At 43.8% G+C, this 22,874-nt stretch overlaps 1 protein-coding gene and 1 pseudogene across 3 annotated transcripts in view; one reads left to right on the top strand and one right to left on the bottom strand.

Moving 5' to 3' along the window:
- AGAP1 (ArfGAP with GTPase domain, ankyrin repeat and PH domain 1) overlaps positions 1–22,874 on the bottom strand; it is a 544,363-nt gene that overhangs the window by 489,652 nt on the left and 31,837 nt on the right. The window contains exon 1 of one of the 3 annotated variants that reach the window (XM_084820167.1): positions 667–22,624. The exons of the other annotated variants lie outside the window; for them this stretch is intronic. Coding sequence (XP_084676293.1) covers positions 667–1,618 — 952 coding nt within the window. The 5' untranslated portion in view covers positions 1,619–22,624. Of the gene's footprint in view, positions 1–666; positions 22,625–22,874 lie in introns of those variants that run through there. 3 annotated transcript variants of the gene reach the window in all.
- Positions 12,031–13,146, top strand: LOC146358791 (uncharacterized; annotated as a pseudogene).

The raw sequence follows: 22,874 nt of genomic DNA, 5'->3' as shown, positions 1-22,874 counted from the left end.
AGATTCTGCACATTTGTATGGATAGCATTAAGTGTACCCAGCCTGCTTGCCTTTGAGACCAAACATTAACCCTACTCCAACTCATTCATGTATGTGATTTTTAAGAATCTAAAATATTGTTTCAGCTTCAGTTAGAATTGCTCAAACACGGCATATTTGCAGAATCCAATATTTACCATTTCCCTAACCAGCCCTACCAGAAACTGCATTCTTTACTAATGGGACTGGACTCTGTCAACAAAGCAATTACGTAGGATTCCACACAAAACGCATTACTTCGCAAAGATAATCGGGTATGCATGCAATCAGAGGATTCCACTGACCTAGTAACCTATATAAAAAAAGCCAAGAGGCTCGCCGCCGCCGCCGCCGCCTTTATAAACTAAACTAAAGACCCAGCGGCGCTGAGCTTAACAACTAGCAACGACTTCAAGAACGAGAATACACATTTAAGAAGCGGCTTCCCATTCTTCGCATCTTTCTTTGCCAGCGGGAGAATAAGAGGGCAGCAAGCGAAGCGCACCATCCAGGTCTCAGCTCGTGCGAACAGGCAGCGCAGGCGCGGTTGCTACCCGCCAGCAGCGCACCCGCGCGTCCCGGCAACACAGTCGCAGGCCGCCCGAGGCAAACCCCCACGCCCACCCTCTCTTAGAATCAAGGCGGCACCTCTGCTCAGGACTTCGGTGAGGCTCTCGGTGCTGGACTGCGCGTCGATGCCGGCACTTCGCTTGAGGCTACTGCTGCTGCAAGCCCGGTCCCGAGGGGGCCTTCCGAGGGGGCTCCCGAAGGGCGAACAGACGCCACTGAAGAAGCGGCGGAGGCGGCGCTCCTGGGACGAGGCGGCGCTCCCGGTGCGACTCTCCCAGGCCACTAGCCGCTCCGAAGGCATCTGCAGGTCGCTGCTGTGGCTCTTCTGACCGCCGCTCCGCTCTAGCCCTTGGCCCGCTGCCTCCGCAGCCACAGCCGGCGGGTTCCGCCGCCCGACGCTCAGCGAGCTGCCAGCTCCCGGCCGCCCTGCTGCACCGGCAGGCAGAGAAAGGCAACCCGAGCTGCTATGGCGCTTGGTGCGGGCCAAGGCCCGCAGCCGCAGCAGCTCCCCGCCACTCCAGTGCCGGAAACTGCAGCTCCGGCGCAACGGGGCCGGCGGAGGCTGCCTCCCGGGGCTAAGGGGGGTGTCGGCGGCGACCGCCGCCTCCACAAGGCGCGCAATGGGGGAGCGCGCCGGGAGCTCCGCGGCGCCTGTCGCCTCGGAGCCCCGCAGAAGGACAGCTTGCTGCGCCTCGTCCTTCCCTCGCGATTCTGCCGGTGGCCACCTGAAGCGAAGGCCGGCTCGCCTGCACACCTTCAGGCGACCCAAGTCCAGCTGCCCGGTGCTGTGGGCCCGGAAACTGCGGAAAGCCTGCCCAGAAGCACCCGCCGCCGCCGCGCTGTCCTCTTCCCCCTCCTCCTCCTCCTCCAGGAGGAGCCCATCCCGCGGCAAGGTGGCCAAGCCGAGAGCTTCTTTCTTCACCAGGGTCACCGAGATGCGGTAGACGGTTTTCCGCTGGGGGATCTCCCGCTCCATAGTGCCTGGGGAAGAAGGGGCGGAGGGTGGGTCGCTGCTGTCCAGGAGGTACATCTTCCCCGGGCTGGGCACACGGCAGGATTCCGTTCCAATTGGCAGCCACACGCAGAGCAGGGAAACTAACCGAGGCCAGCTCCTTTGTCCCCCCCTCCGACCGGAAAATCCTACACATCAAGCCACTTCGGTAAGCACAGCTGCTGCTGCTGCTGCCGCCGCCGCCCTTCCCTCCTGCTTAGCTGCCTGTGGAGGTAAAGACACAGCTCCGTGCCTACGGCTCCTGCCCATGCAATAGCTGGGTCATGGAACCCTTTCTCTCCTGCCTCCCCCGCCCAAAATCAACGCCAAGGCACTTTAAATGTATGAAGCGAGATAGGTTTCCTCTTGCAGGCCTTTGAATGCACCACATACACCACAGAACCGGGGGGGGGGGGGCGAATTAGAAGAGAAAGAGCAGCCGCCCTCCTCGGTTTTGTTTACAGAGAATTCCCCCTTTGCATGTTGTGTCCTTTTTGCAGAGTAAATCCGATTATATCTCTCCTGCTTAATGTACTAAATGAAGCGCCCGACCAGTAGTATCTTTGCAATCAACCGTCGCCAAAAAGGAAGATTTAAAAAAAAAAAAAAATGCCCGTTGCCGCCAATAGCTGAAGCTCTGAGCGTAATCCGACTCCTAGACAAACACGTTCCTCAGCTGCAATCAGCATACTATAGTCTCCCAGCATCTGAAACAGCAGATATCCCAAAGAGCTCCGTCTCAAGAAACGGGGAAACAGGAAATTCCGGAGTGGATTCCCATTTCTCTGCGGAATGAGTTAGCGTGAGTTACATATGCTCCACCCAGCAGCCCAACAGACCGCTTACAATACACACGGGACTGAGGTTTTAGCTTGCGTTGCCTTAGAAATCCAATTACTCTAAGGTCAGGGTTTCTCCAGCTGGATAGGAGCTTAACAATTTAAGTCTGACAAAACCCAAGTTCTGTAAAACTGAAAAGCTAGCTCACTGCTTGTGAACAATAAAGGTATGATATTATACTACTGATACAGACAAAATCAAAAGAACTCCAACTCTTCAGAATGTTAGGTCTTACATTTGTTTACTGAGATGTAAATTCTGAGTCAAATGGTACTTACTCCCTAGTAAGCACACTTAAGATGCAACCTCAGAATGCTTCTGAAAGATACTCCAACACTCAGTCTTGCCGAAAGACAGTACTAATCTCTGGACCAGGCCAGATTCATTTAGAGTTGAAATTCCAGGCATAGCTGGAACAAACATTGCATTCCTAGAGCTAAGATACTATGATAGAGCCACAAAAGGAATATAGCTATTTTTTCCTCCTTTAAATTGAGTGTATAAATGGAAATAACTTAATCTAGCAAGATGTTTTAAATTGGTATCTACCTTTTTTTTAAAATGTATCTTTTTAAGTAGGTTCAGTGTTATTAAATGCCACTTTGTGCTATTAAAACAGCAAGTTCCTTAAGTGATCTCACTTCTCACTACCAAGGGTGTTGAACCTCAGGCCTGCGGGCCAAATCCGACCCTCTGAAATTTGCCATATGGCCATGTCCCCTTTCCCTGACCCACTGACCATTCAGTTTTTGTGCCATTTGTCCCATTCTAAAAAGGTTGAAATAGCTCCCCTAAACAGTTACTGGAAGTAGGAGCTTTAAGCTGAGATGTGTGATATTTGGGCCCCACCCCCTTTGCCTTTGGCTCCACCCACAACTGGCATGTGGCCCTGGGGGAGTTTCTCCAAAATTCAATCTGGCCCTTGGCCTGAAAGATGTTCAACACCTAAACTCAAATATTGTGTCCAAGTCTGGATACCACCCTTTAGAAAGTATTCCAATAAATTGGAATAAGTTCAGGGAATGGCAACAAAGATCAGGGGACTAGAAATTAAATCCTATAAGGAGAGATTGAAGGACCTGGGCATGTTCATAGAATCATAGAACAGTAGGGTTGGAAGGGACCTACAAGGCCATCGAGTCCAACCCCCTGCTCAATACAGGAATCCAAGTCAGAGCATCCCTGACAAATGGCTGTCCAGCCTCGTCTTGAAGGCCTCCAGTGTGGGAGAGCCCACCACCTCCCCAGGTGTTCAGCCTTGAGAAGGGAAGACTGAGGGGGAATATGATAACACTTTTCAAGTATCCAAAGGGTTGTCATACAGAAGAGGACTGCAACCTGTTCTCTATCATCCAAGACTATAGGACATGAAATAACAGGTTTAAGCTACAGGAAGGCAGATTTTGGTTGAACTTCAGGGAAAACTTCCTAATGGTCAGAGCAATCAGACAATGGAACCAACTTCCTAGCAAGGTGGTGGGCTCTCCATCACTGGAACTATGCAGACAGGGACAGGACAACCATCTGTCAGGGATGCTGTAAACTGGACTCCTGCACTAAGCAGGGGGTTGGACTCGATGGCCTAAATGGCTCCTTCCAACTCTATGATTCTATACCAATAGAACCATAAAAATAACAACAACACCCAACAAAATCACAGCCTTCGAATAACTCAAGGTAATGGGATAAACCGGTTAACTGTGGAGCTCAAGAAACACAGCTATCTACTGTCATAGTTTATTTCATGAGGTTTTGAAATGTACTGATGCTCCAATAATCAACAGAAACCAGATTTGTGAACACAACAGAACTCCTGTTATTTTCACACTTGACTATCTTAACACTGCATTCCTAATTTGATCCATACATTTGCATATGCAAGCAAGAAATCTCAAGTTTATTGCAGCTATATGGTTATCTGTAAATGATGCCTTTCATCTAAATATTGTAATGGTTAAGAATTTAAGGCAATGTGATTTTCCCCCCTATGCAATAATCCATACCACAGTTTCCAGTCTGTAGAACCATGAAAATAGGCTTCTTACTACAGAAGAATCCATTTTCATCAGCTTTTGGTTATTCAATCAGCAGCAGCAACACTTTCAAGTACAAATGCATAGTTCAAAGATTTCAGTCTCTTCAGAGGCATGATTCTTTTCTCCTCCATACACACCCCTGGAGTTACATATTCTTACATTCTGTTCATAAGCCTGCATCTCCCTGCTAAAATGAAGAACACATCTCAACAGAAGATTCATGCTCCTCTTCAGAGAGTTTTTAATTTCACCTCTTGGAACGTGATAACCAATTCTATATTTGGATAGACACCTCCTTCCCATCAACCTGCTTCCTGTGCACTTGCTAAGATCACTTACCTCAAACATCTTACTAGGTATTTATACTTCTTTCCCCAAAAAGGAAGAGAAGTAAGACTGGACCTCTTGCTAAGAAAATACATAAATAAGCTTCTTAGCCCCAATTATCTTTAAGCAACTAAATTAAAAACCAGTCCAGTGTTTAGAGTAATTATAAAGTGTCAGAAGGGAGGCACCTCACATACCCAACTGTTTTATGGCAGCAGTTTATTGCTGGTGGTACATCACCAATATTAACTCCTGAACAATACTCCTCCTGAACACTGCAATATTTTTTAGCAGTCGTTGGAACTGCTATACACTGAGATGTTATGACTAAGGTTAAAAGCACTGTATTAACTAATTAGGGCTGTTGTATAGTTCTGCACAAGCTTGGGGGAAAACACAGAACACATACTCAAAACCATTAGGCAAGTATCTCAGTTGTTATACAAAGAAAAGTACCCTTAATGATTGTAATTTCACTACTCTCCCCTCTATAAATGCCTGTGCTACTAGTAGTTCTTTTAAAAAAAAAGTTGTGCCATTTGGTTATATATATGGAAACTTTAACACTTGCATTTTCATAGTGCACTCTAGCCTTTTGTACCTAGAAGCTTAATAACAGCCATTTAAAGTCCATGATAATGTCAAGTAACCACATCCTTTATTTTTTTCCTCATTCAGAAACAAAAATATTAATTAGGTATCAATGGATATTTCTACTATATTACATCGTCAGGTAGTTGCACGTTATTTTGAGATGGCCTACTTACCATTCACTGTTTGTCAGGACAAGGCAATTCGAATAGGAAGCCTCTGCATGCAGTCTTTGCTCCAGGGTAACAGAAATAAATACTTCTTTATAATACATCACAAAATTTGCCTTAAATCATTTATCTGTGCCTGCCAGAATGCTATAACTAACCCAATTAGAAATGTCTCCATTTTGTCTGCAATAGTAAAAAAAAAAAAGCAAGCAGACAAACCATTCGTTTAGTCCTTATTTTTGCACTTTCTTGCTGTGTTCTCACAGCTTTTCTAAAGTCTTAATTATTACCATAATTTCCCCCCAAATTTCATCCAAAAAAAGAGACATGACCCTTATGAAACACTACACAGTTTGGTTATTTGTAACAAACACCAGTTTAGATACTTAATACTTTAGAGTACAAGCATCCACACTTGATAGTACAGGCACTAATGGAACATGACCTGGGAATTTATGACATGGGAAGGTGATTTATTGAGTCTGGCAACATTTCTCAGTGATGCCTATAAAAATGAACATGCTCTGGAAAGGCCACATCTTTTCAACACACCAAATTAATCATAACTATTATTTAACACCTGCTTTTTATGTTCTGCCTAATCCTAGACTTTTTGTATCAGGCAATTAACAGCTACATTGTTTATTCCACCTGGCTGCAGAGAGAGTGGTGAGACATTAAGGCTTCCCCATGTGGCTAAGACCAACTGCCATTCACCCCTCCTGTCCTGGAAAACAGTCTTCATCAGCAACTATTCTAGCTTGCTCTATCCAGGATGGATTGATTTAAATCAAGGCAATTTAAATCACTGATTTAAATCAAGCTTCCCATTGGAACTTTTTCATCTTTCCTGACAATGGTGCAAATGTGACCACTAAGCCATGTTAATTTACAGCTAGAGTAGTATTTACTGTTGCGTTCTTACAAGAAGGCTTTGCATCTCTTTGTCTCACTGTATATATTTAGCATGCTTCCATTTTTACCTACAGAGGAAATATCTTTAAAATATTCCCATATAGGGTCTTTCTTATGACCAGCATCCAGGACAGTTTGCGGTTAATTCTATACATATCTCCTCATCACTAAGTTCTATTGAATTTATGGGCCTTACTCCCAGTCAAGTGGTTATTGCAGCCTAGGAATACAGGCAGATGCACACTGGACACGTTTGTCTTTTTCTTTCCAGTGTTCTTTCGGCTTCACTCTGTCTTGGCGTAGCCTCACAAAAACGAAGTAGGACAGAAAAATGAAATGTATATGACTGATAGGTCAAAGGAAGGTTTGATAGTTATGGGGCAGGCCAGAGCAGTTTATTTTCCTCAGGTGAAAATGAAACGTCTATGTTTGGCAGAGTGTAAATATTCATATCTGAGAAATGATCAGATTTGTTTTTTCTTAGGATAGAAAAACCTCCTTTAACTTAATGGCTGGGTTCACACATAATGCTAACCCATGGTATGTATTGCTGAATTCTCAGTTGTCATGTTGTGTGAACCCAGCCATGCTAACAAACCATGATTTGTTAACAAAAAACCTAGAGACCTGGTTTGCACTATCAAACACACAGGGAGTGAGCATGCTGTTCCCACCCCCTTCGGCTTTCCTAAACAACCCAGGAATGTTTGCTCCTTGGTTGTCATCATTATGTCCAAACCCAGGAACTCTAAGTTGTTTAGGGGTTAAATAACCCAGAGTTAACCCATGGTTTGTTGTTGTTAGACAGCCCAGAGTCTCTCGGTTCAGATGAGAGCCAGCGTGGTGTAGTGGTGAGAGTGACGGACTGGGAGCTGGGAGAGCCAGGTTCTAGTCCCCACTCGGCCGTGGAAGCTCACTGGGTGACTCTGAGCCAGTCACAGACTCACAGCCCAACCCACCTCACAGGGTTGTTGTTGTGAGGATAAAACGGAGAGGAGGATAATGTAAGCCACCTTGGGTTCCTTGCAAGAGGAAAGAGGTGGGATATAAATGCAATCAATCAATCGATCGATATGTAACGATAACCCAGGAAAGGAGCACTTTGGGTTGTATGGGAAAGTGAAGAGCATGCAGGAGGCAGCTTGCTGCCACACAGCCACAACTAACCATGAGCCAAACAACCCATAGCTAGCCATTACATGTGAACTGGGTCAGAGAGAACCTATGGTTTCTTGTTGGGTTGTGAAATCTGGGTTATTTAAACCATGGATTGTTGTTACACGTAAAACCAGAACCTTGGGTTGTTCATGGGTTGTTTCACCAGGAGATGGTGGGCTGGACTGGTAAACAAACACCCACTCTACATGTGTGTTGCCCTGGCCTTGGGCATTGAACTCTTAGGTTAGAGATGCCAAAATAGTGATAAATCAGGTTTACTTACAAGGAGTACTTTATTGGGTAATTTACAGCACACAGGCATACCCAATGGTTGGATCAGACAGCTTCTCTGAACCATGAGACAGTGAGTCAAATGGGTTTTATACCATATATGTCAGCAATGAGGCAGCAAAACACTAGCAAGCACCCCTAGCGTTCATTCCCAGCATAGGCTAGAAGTGTTGGTTCTCAAGCACAGCTACCTAAGATAAACAAACTTTGCTTCCCAGGCAGATCTTGATATTGGCCTTTTGACTCATCTCAACGTGCTTGGAGATCTACGAGCAAGCGAATTGCAACAATAATGAACTTAAGCAAACATTATGGATCTTTAGGCCCCTCTAACACTACAAATGACTTGGCTACGCTCGAGGGGCCAATATATTATATTAGTATGACAGCACCACAGAGGCATTTGGGATACAAGGAGGAAGGGAGTGAAAGAAGAGGGAAACAAATAACCTAGGAATTGAGAAAACAAACTGAGGTTTGTTCTTTCATCTGCCAGACAAACTCTGGGTAGGGCAACAAGCCATGGGTTAGTGTTTTATTTATTTATTTATTCATTCATTCATTCAAAGCACAGATGTCCCACTGTTCAGTCAAAAGACTACAAGGAACAATAATCAGACAATCTCTGCACTCAAGCTCATGATCTAAAAAGACATGAGACACAAGGAAAGGGATTGGGAGGGAGGTTTTTTAAAAAAACTGGTGACAGCCAATTCAGTTGCGCAGATAATAGGAATATTTAAATTGAACTCAGGTTTGCGCTGTATCTATTGTCCATCTGGGTTGGCCTGTTCCTCTTTTGTTCCTTCTCTTCTGCAGTCTCTCTTCTTTTGAATTCAAGCTTCATCTGTTTCTTCTCCCATCTCCTCAAAGCAAGATGCTCCTCAGAAGCCCCTTGTCAGGCCTAGCCCCAGTGCCACTGTGGGGCTTATGGGTTCTGAGCCAGAGTCTGATTCAGGCTTAGAACAGGATAACTGGGGACACAATCCAATTGTGGGACACTCAAGCCCTGGGAGCCTGGATCTGTTTGGTCTCTCATCTGATTACAGGCCAAAGGACAGCAAGACTCCCCTTTCAGCCACAGCTAAGATAAGATAAGGCTTTGAGTCAAACCTCTAATTTGCAACCTGAGAAATCTTCAGTGGGAAGTGAGCAGAGGAAGGACTCTGCAGGGGAGGGAGCTTTGAGCGGGGAGACCCTCTCCAACGTAATGCCCACTGATGGGCCAGATTTCCCTGTCAGGACAGATCATCAGAAGGGCAGCTTTAGCAATCTCTCCCTTGTATTTAAGCCAGTGTACAGGGTGGAGAGCCTTCTCTGGGAACAACATTGTCTAACTGCCCGAAACACTTTCCTTGAACTCTTGCCCGCCATGAATTGTGTACCTTCATCTTAGATTACCCTGAATGCTTTCTTGCCTGGACTTACCCTGACTCCTGGACTGTTGTCTGCACTGAAACACGTAACATTGAGATCCCAGCATAAAATCTACTGTTGGCTTTGATCTTTGACTGCGTGTAAATTCTAGACTTGGAACAAAGTCTTAACTGCCTGAAAGACGTCCTTGCCTGGACTTACTGTAAATCTTGGACTCTTGTCTGTTTGAACGCTGTACTGTGTAATCCATGATCTGAATGATCTTGCTGAGCTATGATTGTGAACTTTGGACTCCTATCTGATTTGAACCTCATACCATGAGCCAGTGACGAAGCAGATGATCCTTTGATGAGAACATCATCCTTCTTTGCCCGGAAAGCTTTCTTGTTTGGACTTATCATGAACTTTGGACCCTTGTCAGTTTGAATTCTCTATTGTGAAATCCATGATATGAGCTAATTTGTGGGACTTTGGATTCTAACTTAATACTGCATGGATACTACCCTTAGTACTGTTTCTTTAACCAAGCAATGAGCCAATAGCAAATGCGAGAGTGGGGAAAGATGGCGGCCATGCGGTTTGGTGTGTTTCAAAGAGCTCTAGCGTTTCCAGGTTTTAATTTGTTTTAATTTCTCCTAGGACCCTACACATGGTCCTATTTTAATCTGTTTGTAATTTTTAAAAAAAGATTTAACCCCATAGTGCCCAGCTATGTCCTCGGACCTTGCAAGTTGTTTTTCTTTTGGAAGGTGAAAAGTACTGTTATTTGAGAAAATAAAACTAAAGCAGGCCAATTATAGCAGCAGGAGGCCTTGAGCGTTTCCGTGACTGATTGCTTCAACTTCTTATCATGGACTTGAGTTTACGGAGTTGTGTGAGCCGTTTGCTGTGTGCAGCTTGGTGGCTGTTTGAATTTCAGTATCTAGTGAACTGTTTGTAATCTCTTAGCACCCGAGCCTGATTGCTGCAATTGCCTTAATGAAGGGTCTGTAAAGGTAAAGAAAGGACTAAGAAGCTAAACCTCTGAAGATTGTGTGCAATAAGAAGGCGGTTGGCAGTTTTTGGAAGACAGCGAGAAGAGAAGAGAGGATAAAGAAGCTGCCAGTGGTGTAGTACATCACTGGTAATATCCCCAGACACCGCCCAGGCTAGGAGTTCATGGATTGTGGAGACAACCAGACGGTGGTGACAGGGAATTTGGGAACTTACAACCTTATACAATGGGTCCCAGAAAGTGAGCTAGAAACCCTTCAGCCTTTCTCCCATCTCCAGATCCTAAACAACTTAAAACTGATGGCTTTTTTGCTCCGACTAATACTTGCTCAAGCACCAGAGAGTATGCAATACCAGCATCTAATAGTGCTGATTGTCTGAATACAGAAGAGACACCTTTGTATGACCTTGACAGTGATATGCCACTTCTCTCAGGAGGCCTTGCTGGTAAACCTGGATTCTGCCAGCTTGGAAATATTTTGGTTGACCAGTTTTGTTTGCTTTCAAAAACAATTCAGTCAATATACAGTCTCCTCAATGATAGAAATGTTATGTCAGACAATCTTTTGTCTTTTAAGAAAAGTGGTAAGCTTGATAATTGTCTGTTTGATTCTACTCCAGGAAAGGGGCTATCCCAAGAGAAGGTTAAGGGCAAGCAGAATCTCGTTGCCACTCAAATTAGTGGCAACACGGAGACAGGTGTTCTCTCTGGGACCAAGTACCCAACACAAGCCAGGGATCAGCCCCCTAGGAGTTCCTTGGTTTACTCACAAGAGTACAAGGAAGGTCCTTTGAAACACCACAGCTCTTTGGAAAAGGTTTCCTTCCAGCTGATGCTCAAACTCTGTCAGATTAGTTTGGCAGTTTTACCAATTAATAGGTATCATTCTCCTTGGAGCGTAAAATCAAAAGCAACATACTTCTTGCATTCTCTTTTAAAATGCAACCTTAAGTATATTGATTTATTGAGCGTTGACCCTCTATAGACTCTTTCTTTAAAAGATATTTCTTTATCTTTGCTACGCCCGCTACTCCTTCTCTGATTATGAAAAAAGAGAAATTGTTGAAACAGAGCTGGGTAGTCCCCACCCAGGTATTTTGCAATTCCATTTAACTCCCCCTGTTGAACTCTCACAGAAAGCAGGCTTCAGATTCAAATACAACTGTTATAATAAGATTGCCCAGGAAGTTAGACGTTTCCACTCACAACCTAATTAGTGGGGATGAACCTGAAGTAGCACAGCTGCCCAAAAGTTCAGCATTACCAACAGGGTACTTTGAGGACTCTTCAGAGGAAGGTTGATTGTTTGCCGTGCTCCCTGTTATTGAACAAACACCTATCGTAAATAGGCTGAGGACTTTAAGAAGCACCCTCTTCAGTACAAGAAGCTCTAGATTTATCTCTTCAGCTACAGTAGCGTCAAATCTTCATTCAAGTGATGGTCTAGTTTGGTTCCTGTTAAATCAGTCCCAAGCAGTTAATCCTCGTGTTACTCCTGGGGACGCTGATAAATTTTAGATGCCCAAGGAATATAACTTTAAGCAGTTTTCTCATGATGATACACTAGCGCAAGAATGGATAGCCTGACACTTCTTGGAATCTTCTGAGCACAGCACAGAATTACCATGTAAAAGCCCCAGTTCTTTGGTCCCGGTACAACCTTTACTTTCTGGTAATGGGTGCATATATAGTAATCAAGTTATAGATACAATTACACCAGCATGACAATTACATATACTTTCTTGGAATATCATGGGCTGGGGAAACAAGTTCTATGATGCAGACTTTATCTACAAAAAATCAAGAGTCTTTAGTTACACAAAACTTGGGCTCATGAAACTAATTTACCATCCTATCAGGGATTTCATTCATTTTCTGTCCTGGTGTAAAAACTAGTGTAAAAGGTCATGGTAGTGGTGGTCTTACTATACTTATTTCAGTTGATTTGCAAGCTGACATACGACCACTGAATAGCATTTCTCAACAGTACATACAAGTCCTTTTTATTATGAGAAAGTATATAGGCACCTTTATTTGTATAAATGTTTATTTTCCACCTACCCTGTCCAGAGATTTTGGTCCTAATAGCATTTGGAACAGCTTATCTGAAACCCTGACTTTTCTGGAGTTTCAGTATCCCAATATAAGACTTCTGTTATGTGGAAATTTTAATGCTAGAACTAGGGTTGGCCCGTCTAAACAAGTGGATGGCACCAACTATGGAGGATGCCCTCAACATTTACTTACAGGTAGCGTTTCCCAGGATAAACCTATAAATAAGTCAGGCTTGAGGTTCCTAGACGTTTTATTTTTGCATAACCTACAATGCCTGCATGGAACCTGTTATAACAAGACTATGGGCATACCTATTTGACTAACAGAGGTGCCAGTACAATAGATTATATGGCAGTTTCTGTCAACTTATTGCCTCACATATACAGTTTTGAGGTTGACAACAGGGTTGAAAGTGATCACTTCCCCTTGTTGCCAACAACTGATCTCCTAAATCCCTGTCTCCCTCATTCCTTCCAAAACTTGGAAGGAGTTCATTTCGGGGAACGGAGAATACACTGATCAATCAACCTTGGGTCCTCTGTTTTTCAGAAACTGGGGAGCATTATTTTTAAATTGCCTCGCCAAGGAATCCTGGACTGCAATTCCGATGCTTTACATGCTTATCAAACCATTATTCAAAATCTTAGACCTAAGTTGGTCAGTAATAAAGAGTTCAATCCTAATAGATTAGTAATTAATAGATGGTTCGACCAACAATGCAGAGCTGCCAGGAAAATATTAATGAATCACTCTCACCAGGCATTTAGGAATAAAGCAATTATCTCTCCAGACTATTTAATGTCTCTGAGGTAATCTTATATGGCACTTTTAAACACAAAATGAGATATATGCTAAATCACAATGGCAACAGCTAAGCTTGGCTGTAATGGAAAAGAAGGAGTCCCAGTTTGGGGATATTGTTTCCTTTGATATGGGTACAGTTAGATCTTTACTAGTTGGGCAAATATCAGCAAGTGAATGGCATAGTCATTTCAGTATGCTTCATGGACCCACTCTTGTGGGAACTAACTTTCCCACTGCTCTTGAAGCCATTAGATTACCTCACTGAGCCCCTGTTACTGTAACTGAGATAAAGAACCTTATTGCATCTCTAACTCTGGACAAGGAGAGTTAGGAGAAAACATGATGCCTCCAGAAATATACAAGCATTTTCCCAACTGGTCGGCTCCACTATTAGCCAAAGTGTTTATTCAAATTAACGTACAGGTATATTCCCAACTGGTTGGAAACAGAGTTTTGTCGTCCCAATATACAAGAAGGGTGATAAGCAGGATCCTAACAATTATCGACCAATATGTCTTTTGGACATTGACTCTTCAGCTATATTATAACATTTTATTAAACAATCTGGAGGATTAAGAGTCTTCTAACTGTATTACCTATTCTGAACAGCCTGGTTTCAGGAAAGGCCAAAGTACTACTGATTATTGTTGACACTTTATTTTTTAGCCCAACAAGGCATCGCACGACCTATTAAATATCTTCACGTTGCTTTTGTTCACTTAGCTGCAGCCTTCAACTCAATTGATAGAGAGCAGTTGTGGCATAAATTGCCCAACGCTAATATCGACAAACGTCTCTTGTTTTTGATTAAGGAACTCTACTCCAACACAACCACCAGAATAAGAGTGGGGATTTCTGGTTCATTAACTGAACCCATCCCCACCAACAGAGGAGTAAAACAAAGATGACTTTTTGCTCCACTACTTTTTAATTTATATTTGAATGATATCGTCTTAAAATTATCTGTGCCAGAATTTTTTCCTCCTGCAATTTGGTCAAAAAAAGTTTCTATTCTCCTGTATGCTGATGACATGATTTTATTATCACTTAACTTGTATAGGTTTAAGTAGGATGCTGTCTAAGATCAGTGAATATTGTACTAAAGAAAGGTTAAATATTAATTATGCTAAAACAAAGGTGATAGTGTTCGGAAAGAGACATTCCCACTTCCGATGGTCCATTGATGGCCATCAGATTGATCAGTGCCATCTGTCTTCTGTCCGGGTTTTGCCTAAATTATTTTATGAACAGCTGTTAAACTGTAAATTCTGGAGCTCAAGATATTAAAATTTACTACAATCCTATTTCACCTCAGTTGATGTATTTTCTACTCTGAACTCAAAAGACAGTGAGTTGATGTATTTTCTACTCTGAACTCAAAAGACAGTGAATGTATCTTTCACAGTGTTTTCCTGGACACACAGGCTATCAATAATTCAACATTTTCAAAATGGTACAGGCTCCACAAATATGACCACCTATTTGACACAGCTTACTTTCCCAAACCTTAGACAACCTTTCACAGGTCTATGTTTTCAAACTATGCCAACAGCTATGATTGATGGCAGATATTCTCAAATTCCTCTGGCTCAACATTTATGTATTTGTGATGCTCCAGAAACTGAAGATCTGCCATATTATTTGCTGTCCTGCCCTTCATATTCTGAACCAAGGTCTAAATTTCTGGGTTTTATTTTGTCTTACCTGTACTATAAGACTGTTCCAGAGAATATTTTTTATCTTTTGTCTGATATAGGTTTCACCGTAACTCACAAGGTCTCTCTCTCTTTGCTTTGGCAGAGTCGTGCAAAATTTATCTCTGATGATTGTTTTGGGGATGCCTTGTCTTTTAGCTGTCTAAATTCTCACATCATAATTATCCATTTCAATGTGGAAGCAGTATATTCTAAATGAATTTTAAATAATGTACTGTGAATATATTTTAGTTTTAACCATTTTAGATTTTCACCTCATGTTGTATTTGCCCTAATCTGTTTTAGTTGTGTTGTATATGTGAATGGCCTATGGCCCACTACTAAATAAATGACTATCGTAAATGCCTTTACTATACAATTTATGAAGTGTTGTAACCATTAAGTTTTTACGTGGGGTCTAAGAAGTTGTTCTGTGTAACATGATCTACTGCAATAAAAGACTTCACTGATATTTGTGTCTCTGTGTAAGCTTGCCAGTGCAAAGCCAAAAGGCGAGTCCCAACACTCCTCTAGTTGGCCCAGCTCTATCACCACACAATGACAGAAAAACAATCCTATCCACCCTATGTCTTTGCCCATGCGACTAAAGTCATGAGGAACAGAAACCAAAACCTCAGAACTTTCAAGAAGCAAGAGCCTGTAGTTAGGCCAGACAAGAACCATTTTCATTAGATACCAAACTAAAATGCATGCCCATGTTTGACCGAATTTCCTTAAAATATGCATGAGAGTAACAGGGCCATTAAGTCATTTTTAGAAGACTGTAAGTGTAGGTTTAGCATGTTTATGGTGAGAATGTTAGGCATTTTAAATACATTTTTATTATATCCAAGCTAAAGGCTGGAATCCAAAGTATAATGTGCATTAGGGCTTTCAGTTTTCCCCTCCCCTTGTAATAGCAGCCCACCATACATCACTAAAAGCTCTCAAGGTCAGGGCTTTTCAGACCAGTATCCAGTGAGTTGCAGGGGCCTAATGGTGAAATTAGTCCCCTTCCCCACCATGTGCCACTTTCTATAAAAGAGCATTGAGAAGATTAGGAGGAAAGAGGAATTTGCCCTCCTTGTAGCATTTTAGAATTGCCTGAGGAAGAGGCTGTAGGGCAGGGATGGGGAACCTGTGGCCCTCCAGATATTGTACTTCTAAGTCCCACCAGCCCCAGAAAACATGGCCAATGGTCAAAGATGATGAAAGTTGTAGTCCGATATTTGGAGAACCAGAAGTTCCTGATTCCTGCATTCGAATCTCAAAATACACAAGACCTTTAAAAATCCAAAATCCGGGGAGGGGGAGGGGACCAGCAGGCAATATTATTTATTGCCTTTATTTTAGGACCAACGTAATGCCACAAAGGATTGTGCTAGCTTTCAAGTTCTCCAGAACTCTTCATCAGGCTAGTTGGTATAAGAGGCAAGTTGATATAAGAGGGGAAAAGACCAAAAAAGTTCAAAAATTAGGCCAGATCTTGTGGCTATGAGGTCTGCAATGTAGACTCCATTTCAAAGTGAAGACTGAAGACTGAATAGGTCACTGGTGGGACTTATGCAGACCTAGCATTCTGAGACAAAGAAAACATTTCCGAACCTGAGCAGAAAGAGCTGTGTGTTTTGGACAAGACAAAAGACAGATCTGAGTTACAGATGGCCTTTATATTTTCAGAAATGTCAGCCATTGCTTCTTTGTCCCAGAATGCTAGGTGTAATTTGATACCAGCAACACCTACCAGTGATTCATTCATTCAATCTGCATTCTCCATTTTGGGACTGGGTCTAAACTGCAACCCTCACAGCAAAACATCTGGTCTAATTTTTTTTACTTTTCTGGTACTTCCCCTATCCTCTGCCTATTATATCACCTATCTCAATAAAGAGTTCTGGAGAACTCAAACATTTACACAATCTTTTGTGGCATTTTGTTTAGTCCTAATAAAAGTATTGCCTAATTTTGGATTTTGGATGGTTTTTCCTGGATGTCTCTATTTTATTTTATTTATTTATTTCTTAAATTTATTAATGGCCCATCTGGCTGGTCACTCAGCCATTCTGGGTGATGTACAATATTAGAAACTGTTTAAAACAATAAAATTCTACATTAAAAACATCATATTTCTAAAAATACCCTAACCAACCCCAAATGCCTGCCGGAACAACCACATTTTTAATGTGTGGCGGAAGCTCATTAAAGAGGGGGCATGGCGAAGTTCCCTAGGGAGGGAGTTCCACAGAGTGGGGGCCACCACAGAGAAGGCCCTCTCCCTCAACTTCACCAGTCTAGCTGTCCTGGCTGATGGGACAGAGAGAAGGCCATCCAAGGCTGATCTTGTTAAGAAGCCTGTCTGGTGTTGCTGGAGGCGCTCCTTAAGATAGGCTGGGCTGGAACTATATAGGGTTTTAAAGGTCAAAACCAACACCTTGAAGTGGGCCCAGAAAACAACTGGTAACCAATGCAACTCCTTCAGCACCGGAGTGATGTGACCTCGCCAGCAGCTGCCTTTAATCAGGCGAGCCGCCGCGTTCTGTACCAGCTGCAGCTTCCGAACCATCTTCAAGTGTAACCCCACATAGAGCGCATTACAGTAGTCTAGACGAGAGGACCAGGGCATGTACTACCAATGGGAGCAGATGGTCAGGAAGGTAGGGGCGCAGCCGCCGTATCAGATGGAGTTGGTACAGCGCTCTCCGGCTCCCAGCTGACACCTGAGCCTCCATGGACAGCTGAGAGTCTAAAATGACCTCCAGGCTGCGGACCTGGTCTTTCAAGGGTAGCTATACCCCATTCAACACCAGGTCAACATCCCCCAACCTTCTTTTGTCTCCCACCAAAAGTACCTCAGTCTTGTCAAGGTTCAGCTTCAGCTTATTCCTCCCCATCCAGCTACTCACCATCTCCAGGGATTTAGACAGAGATTCTATGGCCAACCTTGGTGAAGATTTGAACGAGAGGTAGAGCTGCGTGTCATCCGCATATTGATGACACCACACCCCAAACCTCCTGATGATAGCCCCCAGCAGCTTCACATAGATGTTAAATAGCATCGGGGAGAGGATGGAACCCTGTGGCACCCCACAAGTGAGCGGTCATGGGTCCAAAACCTCCTCTCCCAGTGCTACCCTCTGGTACCTGCTGGAGAGGAAGGACCAGAACCACCGCAATACGGTGTCTCCAGTGCCCAACCCCTCCAGGCGGTCCAGGACGATACCGTGGTCAATGGTATCAAAAACCGCTGAGAGGTCGAGGAGAACAAGGAAGGAGCATTCGCCCCTATCCAGAGCCCTCCTCATATCATCCACCAAGGCAACCAAGGCCATTTCTGTCCCACGCTCAGGCCTGAAGCCCGACTGAAATGGATCTAGATAATCGGCTTCTTCCAAGTGTGCCTTCAACTGCATCACCACCACCCACTCAATCACCTTGCCCCAAAATGGCAGATTCGAGACTGGGCAAAAGTTGTTCAGAATTTGGGGATCCAAGGAGGGCTTCTTTAAGAGTGGTCTTATCGCTGCCTCCTTGAGGGCTGATGGCATCACTCCCTCCTCAAGGGAGGCGTTCACCACCGCCCTGATCCCCTCACTCAATCTCTGTCTGCAGCCCTTAATGAGCCAAGATGGGCAAGGATCAAGTAAGCAGGTGGCCGGCTTTACAGATGAAAGCATCTTGTCCACTTCATCAGAAGGAAGAAGCTGGAACCTATCCCACAAAACCGGTTTGCCACAGACTGCCTCTTGCTCACTAACTGTATCCACAGCACACGGAATAACATTTTTTTATTCAATTTTATCTGCAAGTGCCTTGCCAAGGCCTCACAGGAGGCCTTAGAATGCTCTAGTGGTTCAAGAACAACTGAACCAGGCTCCAGACCACTTGGAACAGCCTCCTGGGACAGCACTCTACAGATGCAATAGAGGCACCATAATATTCCTTTTTTGCTGCCTTCACCGCCACGTGATAGGCTGAAGATACAGCTCTAGCCCGTGTCTGATCGTCTTTGGAGCGAGACTTCCACCACCGGCGCTCTAGCCGTCTCACCTCCTGTTTCAGAGCTCATAACCGCGGATTGAACCATGGTGCAGGCTGAGCCCTGTTCAGGGGGAGAGGGCATTTTGGAGCCACCCGATCTAATGCCCCAGTGATTGCAGCATTCCAGCCACCCGCCAGGGTCTCGGCCAAGTGGCCGTTGGCGTGCTCCAGAGAATCCCCAAGCATGTTCAGGAATCTATTTGGATCCATAAGACGCCTGGGACGGACCATTTTAATGGGTCCTCCACCCCTGCGGAGGGGTTGTGGAACCGAGAAGTCCAACATCACCAGATAGTGATCTGGCCATGACAAGGGGGTGGTGGATATACCCCCGACTTCCAGATCACTCCCTGCTTCTCCATAAAAAAAATAAGGTCTAGCACATGACTGACTACATGGGTGGGCCCTATTTTACTCATAGACCATGGTGGCTATCTTTATATTTTATGGATATATATGTAGGTGTATAGTGAATTGAATGGTTAGAGGGTTTTTTTTTAATTTAAAAGATTTTTAACCTGCTTTTCAGGGCACAGTGTCCTGAAAAGGTAGCTTACATTACAAAATATGAAGCATACAAATTACAATTAAACACATACACACAGCAGGAACAGCAGCAGCTGATGATTTTTATGCACCAAATGCAGACTAGAATAAATGTATCTTCGGGGATCTTTTAAAAGCCAGCAGTGATGAGGCTTTTATGTATCTTCCTTGGGAGAGAGTTCCAAAGGCGTGAGGCCCCAAATGAGAAAGCCCTATCTCTAATAAGCAAGAGAAAGCAAGAGAATTCCAGAAAAACATCTATTTCTGCTTCATTGACTACGCTAAAGCCTTTGATTGTGTGGATCACAACAAACTGTGGCAAATTCTTAAAGTGATGGGAGTACCAGACCAACTTACCTGTCTCCTGAGAAACCTGTACGAGGGTCAAGAAGCAACAGTCAGAACCAGACATGGAAGAACCGAGTGGTTCAAAATTGGGAAAGGAGTACGACAAGGCTGCATATTGTCACCCTGCTTATTTAACTTATATGCAGAGTACATCATGAGAAATGCCGGGTTGGATGAATCACAGGTCAGAATAAGATTGCTGGGAGAATTATCAACAACCTCAGATACGCAGACAATACCACTCTAATGGCAGAAAGCGAAGAGGATCTAAAGAGCCTCTTGTTGAGGGTGAAAGAGGAGAGTGCAAAAGCTGGTTTGAAACTCAACATTAAAAAAACTAAGATCATGGCATCTGGCCCCATCACTTCCTGGCACATAGAAGGGGAAGAAATGGAAGCAGTGACAGATTTTACTTTCTTGGGCTGCAAGATCACCGCAGACGGTGACTGTAGCCATGAAATTAAAAGACGCTTGCTCCTTGGGAGGAAAGCTATGGCAAACCTAGACAGCATAGTAAGAAGCAGAGACATCACCTTGCCGACAAAGGTCCGTATCATCAAAGCTATGGTTTTCCCAGTAGTAATGTATGGCTGTGAGAGCTGGACTATAAGGAAGGCTGAGCGCCGAAGAATTGATGCTTTCCAACTGTGGTGCTGGAGAAGACTCTTACGAGTCCCCTGGACTGCAAGGAGGTCAAATCAGTCCATCCTAAAGGAAATCAACCCTGAGTGCTCATTGGAAGGACAGATCCTGAAGCTGAAGCTCAAATATTTTGGCCACCTAATGTGAAGAGAAAAGTCACTGGAAAAGACCCTGATGCTGGGAAAGACTGAAGGCAAAAGGAGAAGGGGACGGCAGAGGATGAGATGGCTAGATAGCATCACCGATGCAATGAATATGAACTTGAGCACGCTCCGGGAGAGAGCGCAGGACAGGAAGGCCTGGCGTGCTATGATCCATGGGGTCATGAAGAGTCAGACACGACTGAACGACTGAACAACAACAATCCCTAATACCCATCAGCCTAATGGCTCTTGCTGGGGGGCAGAAAGCTGAGGCTTGGATGCTGATCATAATGCTTGGACAGGCTCATACAGGTGCAGGGGGCCTTCAGAAAACATGGTACCAAACGTTTAGTGTTTTAAAGGCTAAAGCCAGCACCTGAATGAAGCCCAGAAATTAACAGGCAGCTAATGTAAATAATACAGAATAGGAGTAATATGATCTGAACACCTAGCTCTCAAAAGTGTTCTAGCTGGTGCACTCTATACCAGTTGCACCAAACCACAGCCAAGAGTAAAATTCACTTTGAATTAAAACAAAAACAAAAAACAGGGTGCTTATAGATGCTCAAGAATGTTGGCATCACTACTGTTGAGCTCAATTGAACTGTACGATGTTTTTGATAAGGTTTGACAGTTATAGTACTATTTACATGTCTGAGAGTACATTTTAACCCACATTAAGCCTTCAGTGTGGCAAAAGATGACAATACACATCTAAAATCAAGTTTAAAAGACATATTTCCACAGATTCTGGTGAAAATTTCTGGCAGAAGTTGCTCCACATTGCAGAACTATTTTATGAGCCCCAGGGATATGCCACTACTGATACATATTGCAATGTAATTATCCCTGACCTCTAGCCATTGTACTGCTTTAAAAAATAAATACCTTATTAGTTAAAACTGAAACAGCTTTACTGAATGTAGCATACAAGCTCATTTTGTTTGTGTGAAATATGCATCTCTAATTTGCATGATTTTAAACATAGCACATGTATTGTTTTGCAAATAACTTTTATGACTATAAGAACGCCATGGCTTATCTTGCCCAGTTTTACAAAAGGTGCTATTTTTTCAAATAGAAATTTCATTTTAGGGGCCAATCCTATGCATGTTTAGACAGAAAAGGTCCTATAATGCTGGCTGGGGTACGCTGGGAGTTGTACGACTTTTCTCCATCTTCTGAACATGCGCCTTTAAAGTTTCCTTTAAATAAAATCACCTAACTTCAGGTGGGCCTGATTATGATTGATTAAGGCACAACTACAATGACCAGGTTTGCGAGTACTGGCTAATCGTGGGTTAATTAATCCATGATCTGCTGTGCCCAAGCTGGAGTGAGCGAGTCTGCATTCCTGAGTCTGCATTCCTCACTTCCGCTTTTATTCTTCTTGCAACAACAAAAAGCATAGCCCTCAGGTCTTTTGCTTTCTTTGTTTCAGTGTTTAAGAATCAGAAGCCTATGCATTCTTGAAGCTGCATGAAGTTCCACCACCATGCAGGTCCGATATTCGATGACAGCCACAACAAAAACAGAATTTCTCAATTGGCAGTTTGAGGTGATGCAAGGTGGTACGACAGTGCTGGCTGTGTTAAATTACCTGGATAGCTGCTTCACATGTGCAACATGTTGTTGCCATTATCGAGTAGTGAGTGCTATTTCACCTATAGATATTTGCTATTAGTTCAGCTAGTTCTTTCTGTACCTTCTGTCATGTCAAAAGGCATAGATACATTCAACTCAGCCACATATTCATTCACCAGAACACTTACTGTTATGACACTTGAACCTTATAATGGAACTAGGGATGTCAGAGAATTCTGCCATGGATCTCGATGAGGCCGAATGCCAGTGCATTCGGCCCCCCGAACTCCATGGCGGAACGGCCTGCCACCCCCCTGCGGATCCCCCCCGGGACGAGACTTACCTGGGGCGGATCTTCCGGGCGGCAGCAGCTCCGGTGGTGGCCGGTCTTCTGACCGGCTGCCGCCGTCGCCATTTCCAGGCTTGTGTGTAAAAAAAAAAAAAAGACATGATAGGCTACGTAAAGATTTACGTAGCCTATCATGGCTAGGTTTGAAAAAAAAAGAAGTGATAGGCTACGCAAATCTTTACATAGCCTATCATGGTTGGGTGGGTTAAAAAAAAAAACAACCGCGTACGCAAATGGCGGCGGCTACGGCCGCCGCCATTTGTATTCCTTCTTTTTACCGTCTTAATCTACGTAAATATTTATGTAGACTATGACAGCGAAAAGAAAGGGGAACGCAAATAGCGTAACAGGCGCTATTTGCATCCCCTTTTGATTCGCCGTTTTAGCCTACGT

The sequence above is a fragment of the Heloderma suspectum genome, chromosome 1, assembly GCF_057233095.1.
Source record: "Heloderma suspectum isolate Gila_16-S chromosome 1, 16-S_ref, whole genome shotgun sequence".
NCBI lineage: Eukaryota > Metazoa > Chordata > Lepidosauria > Squamata > Helodermatidae > Heloderma > Heloderma suspectum.
The sequence above is the reverse complement of the archived record's forward strand: the minus strand, read 5'-3'. Positions and strand labels throughout refer to the sequence as shown.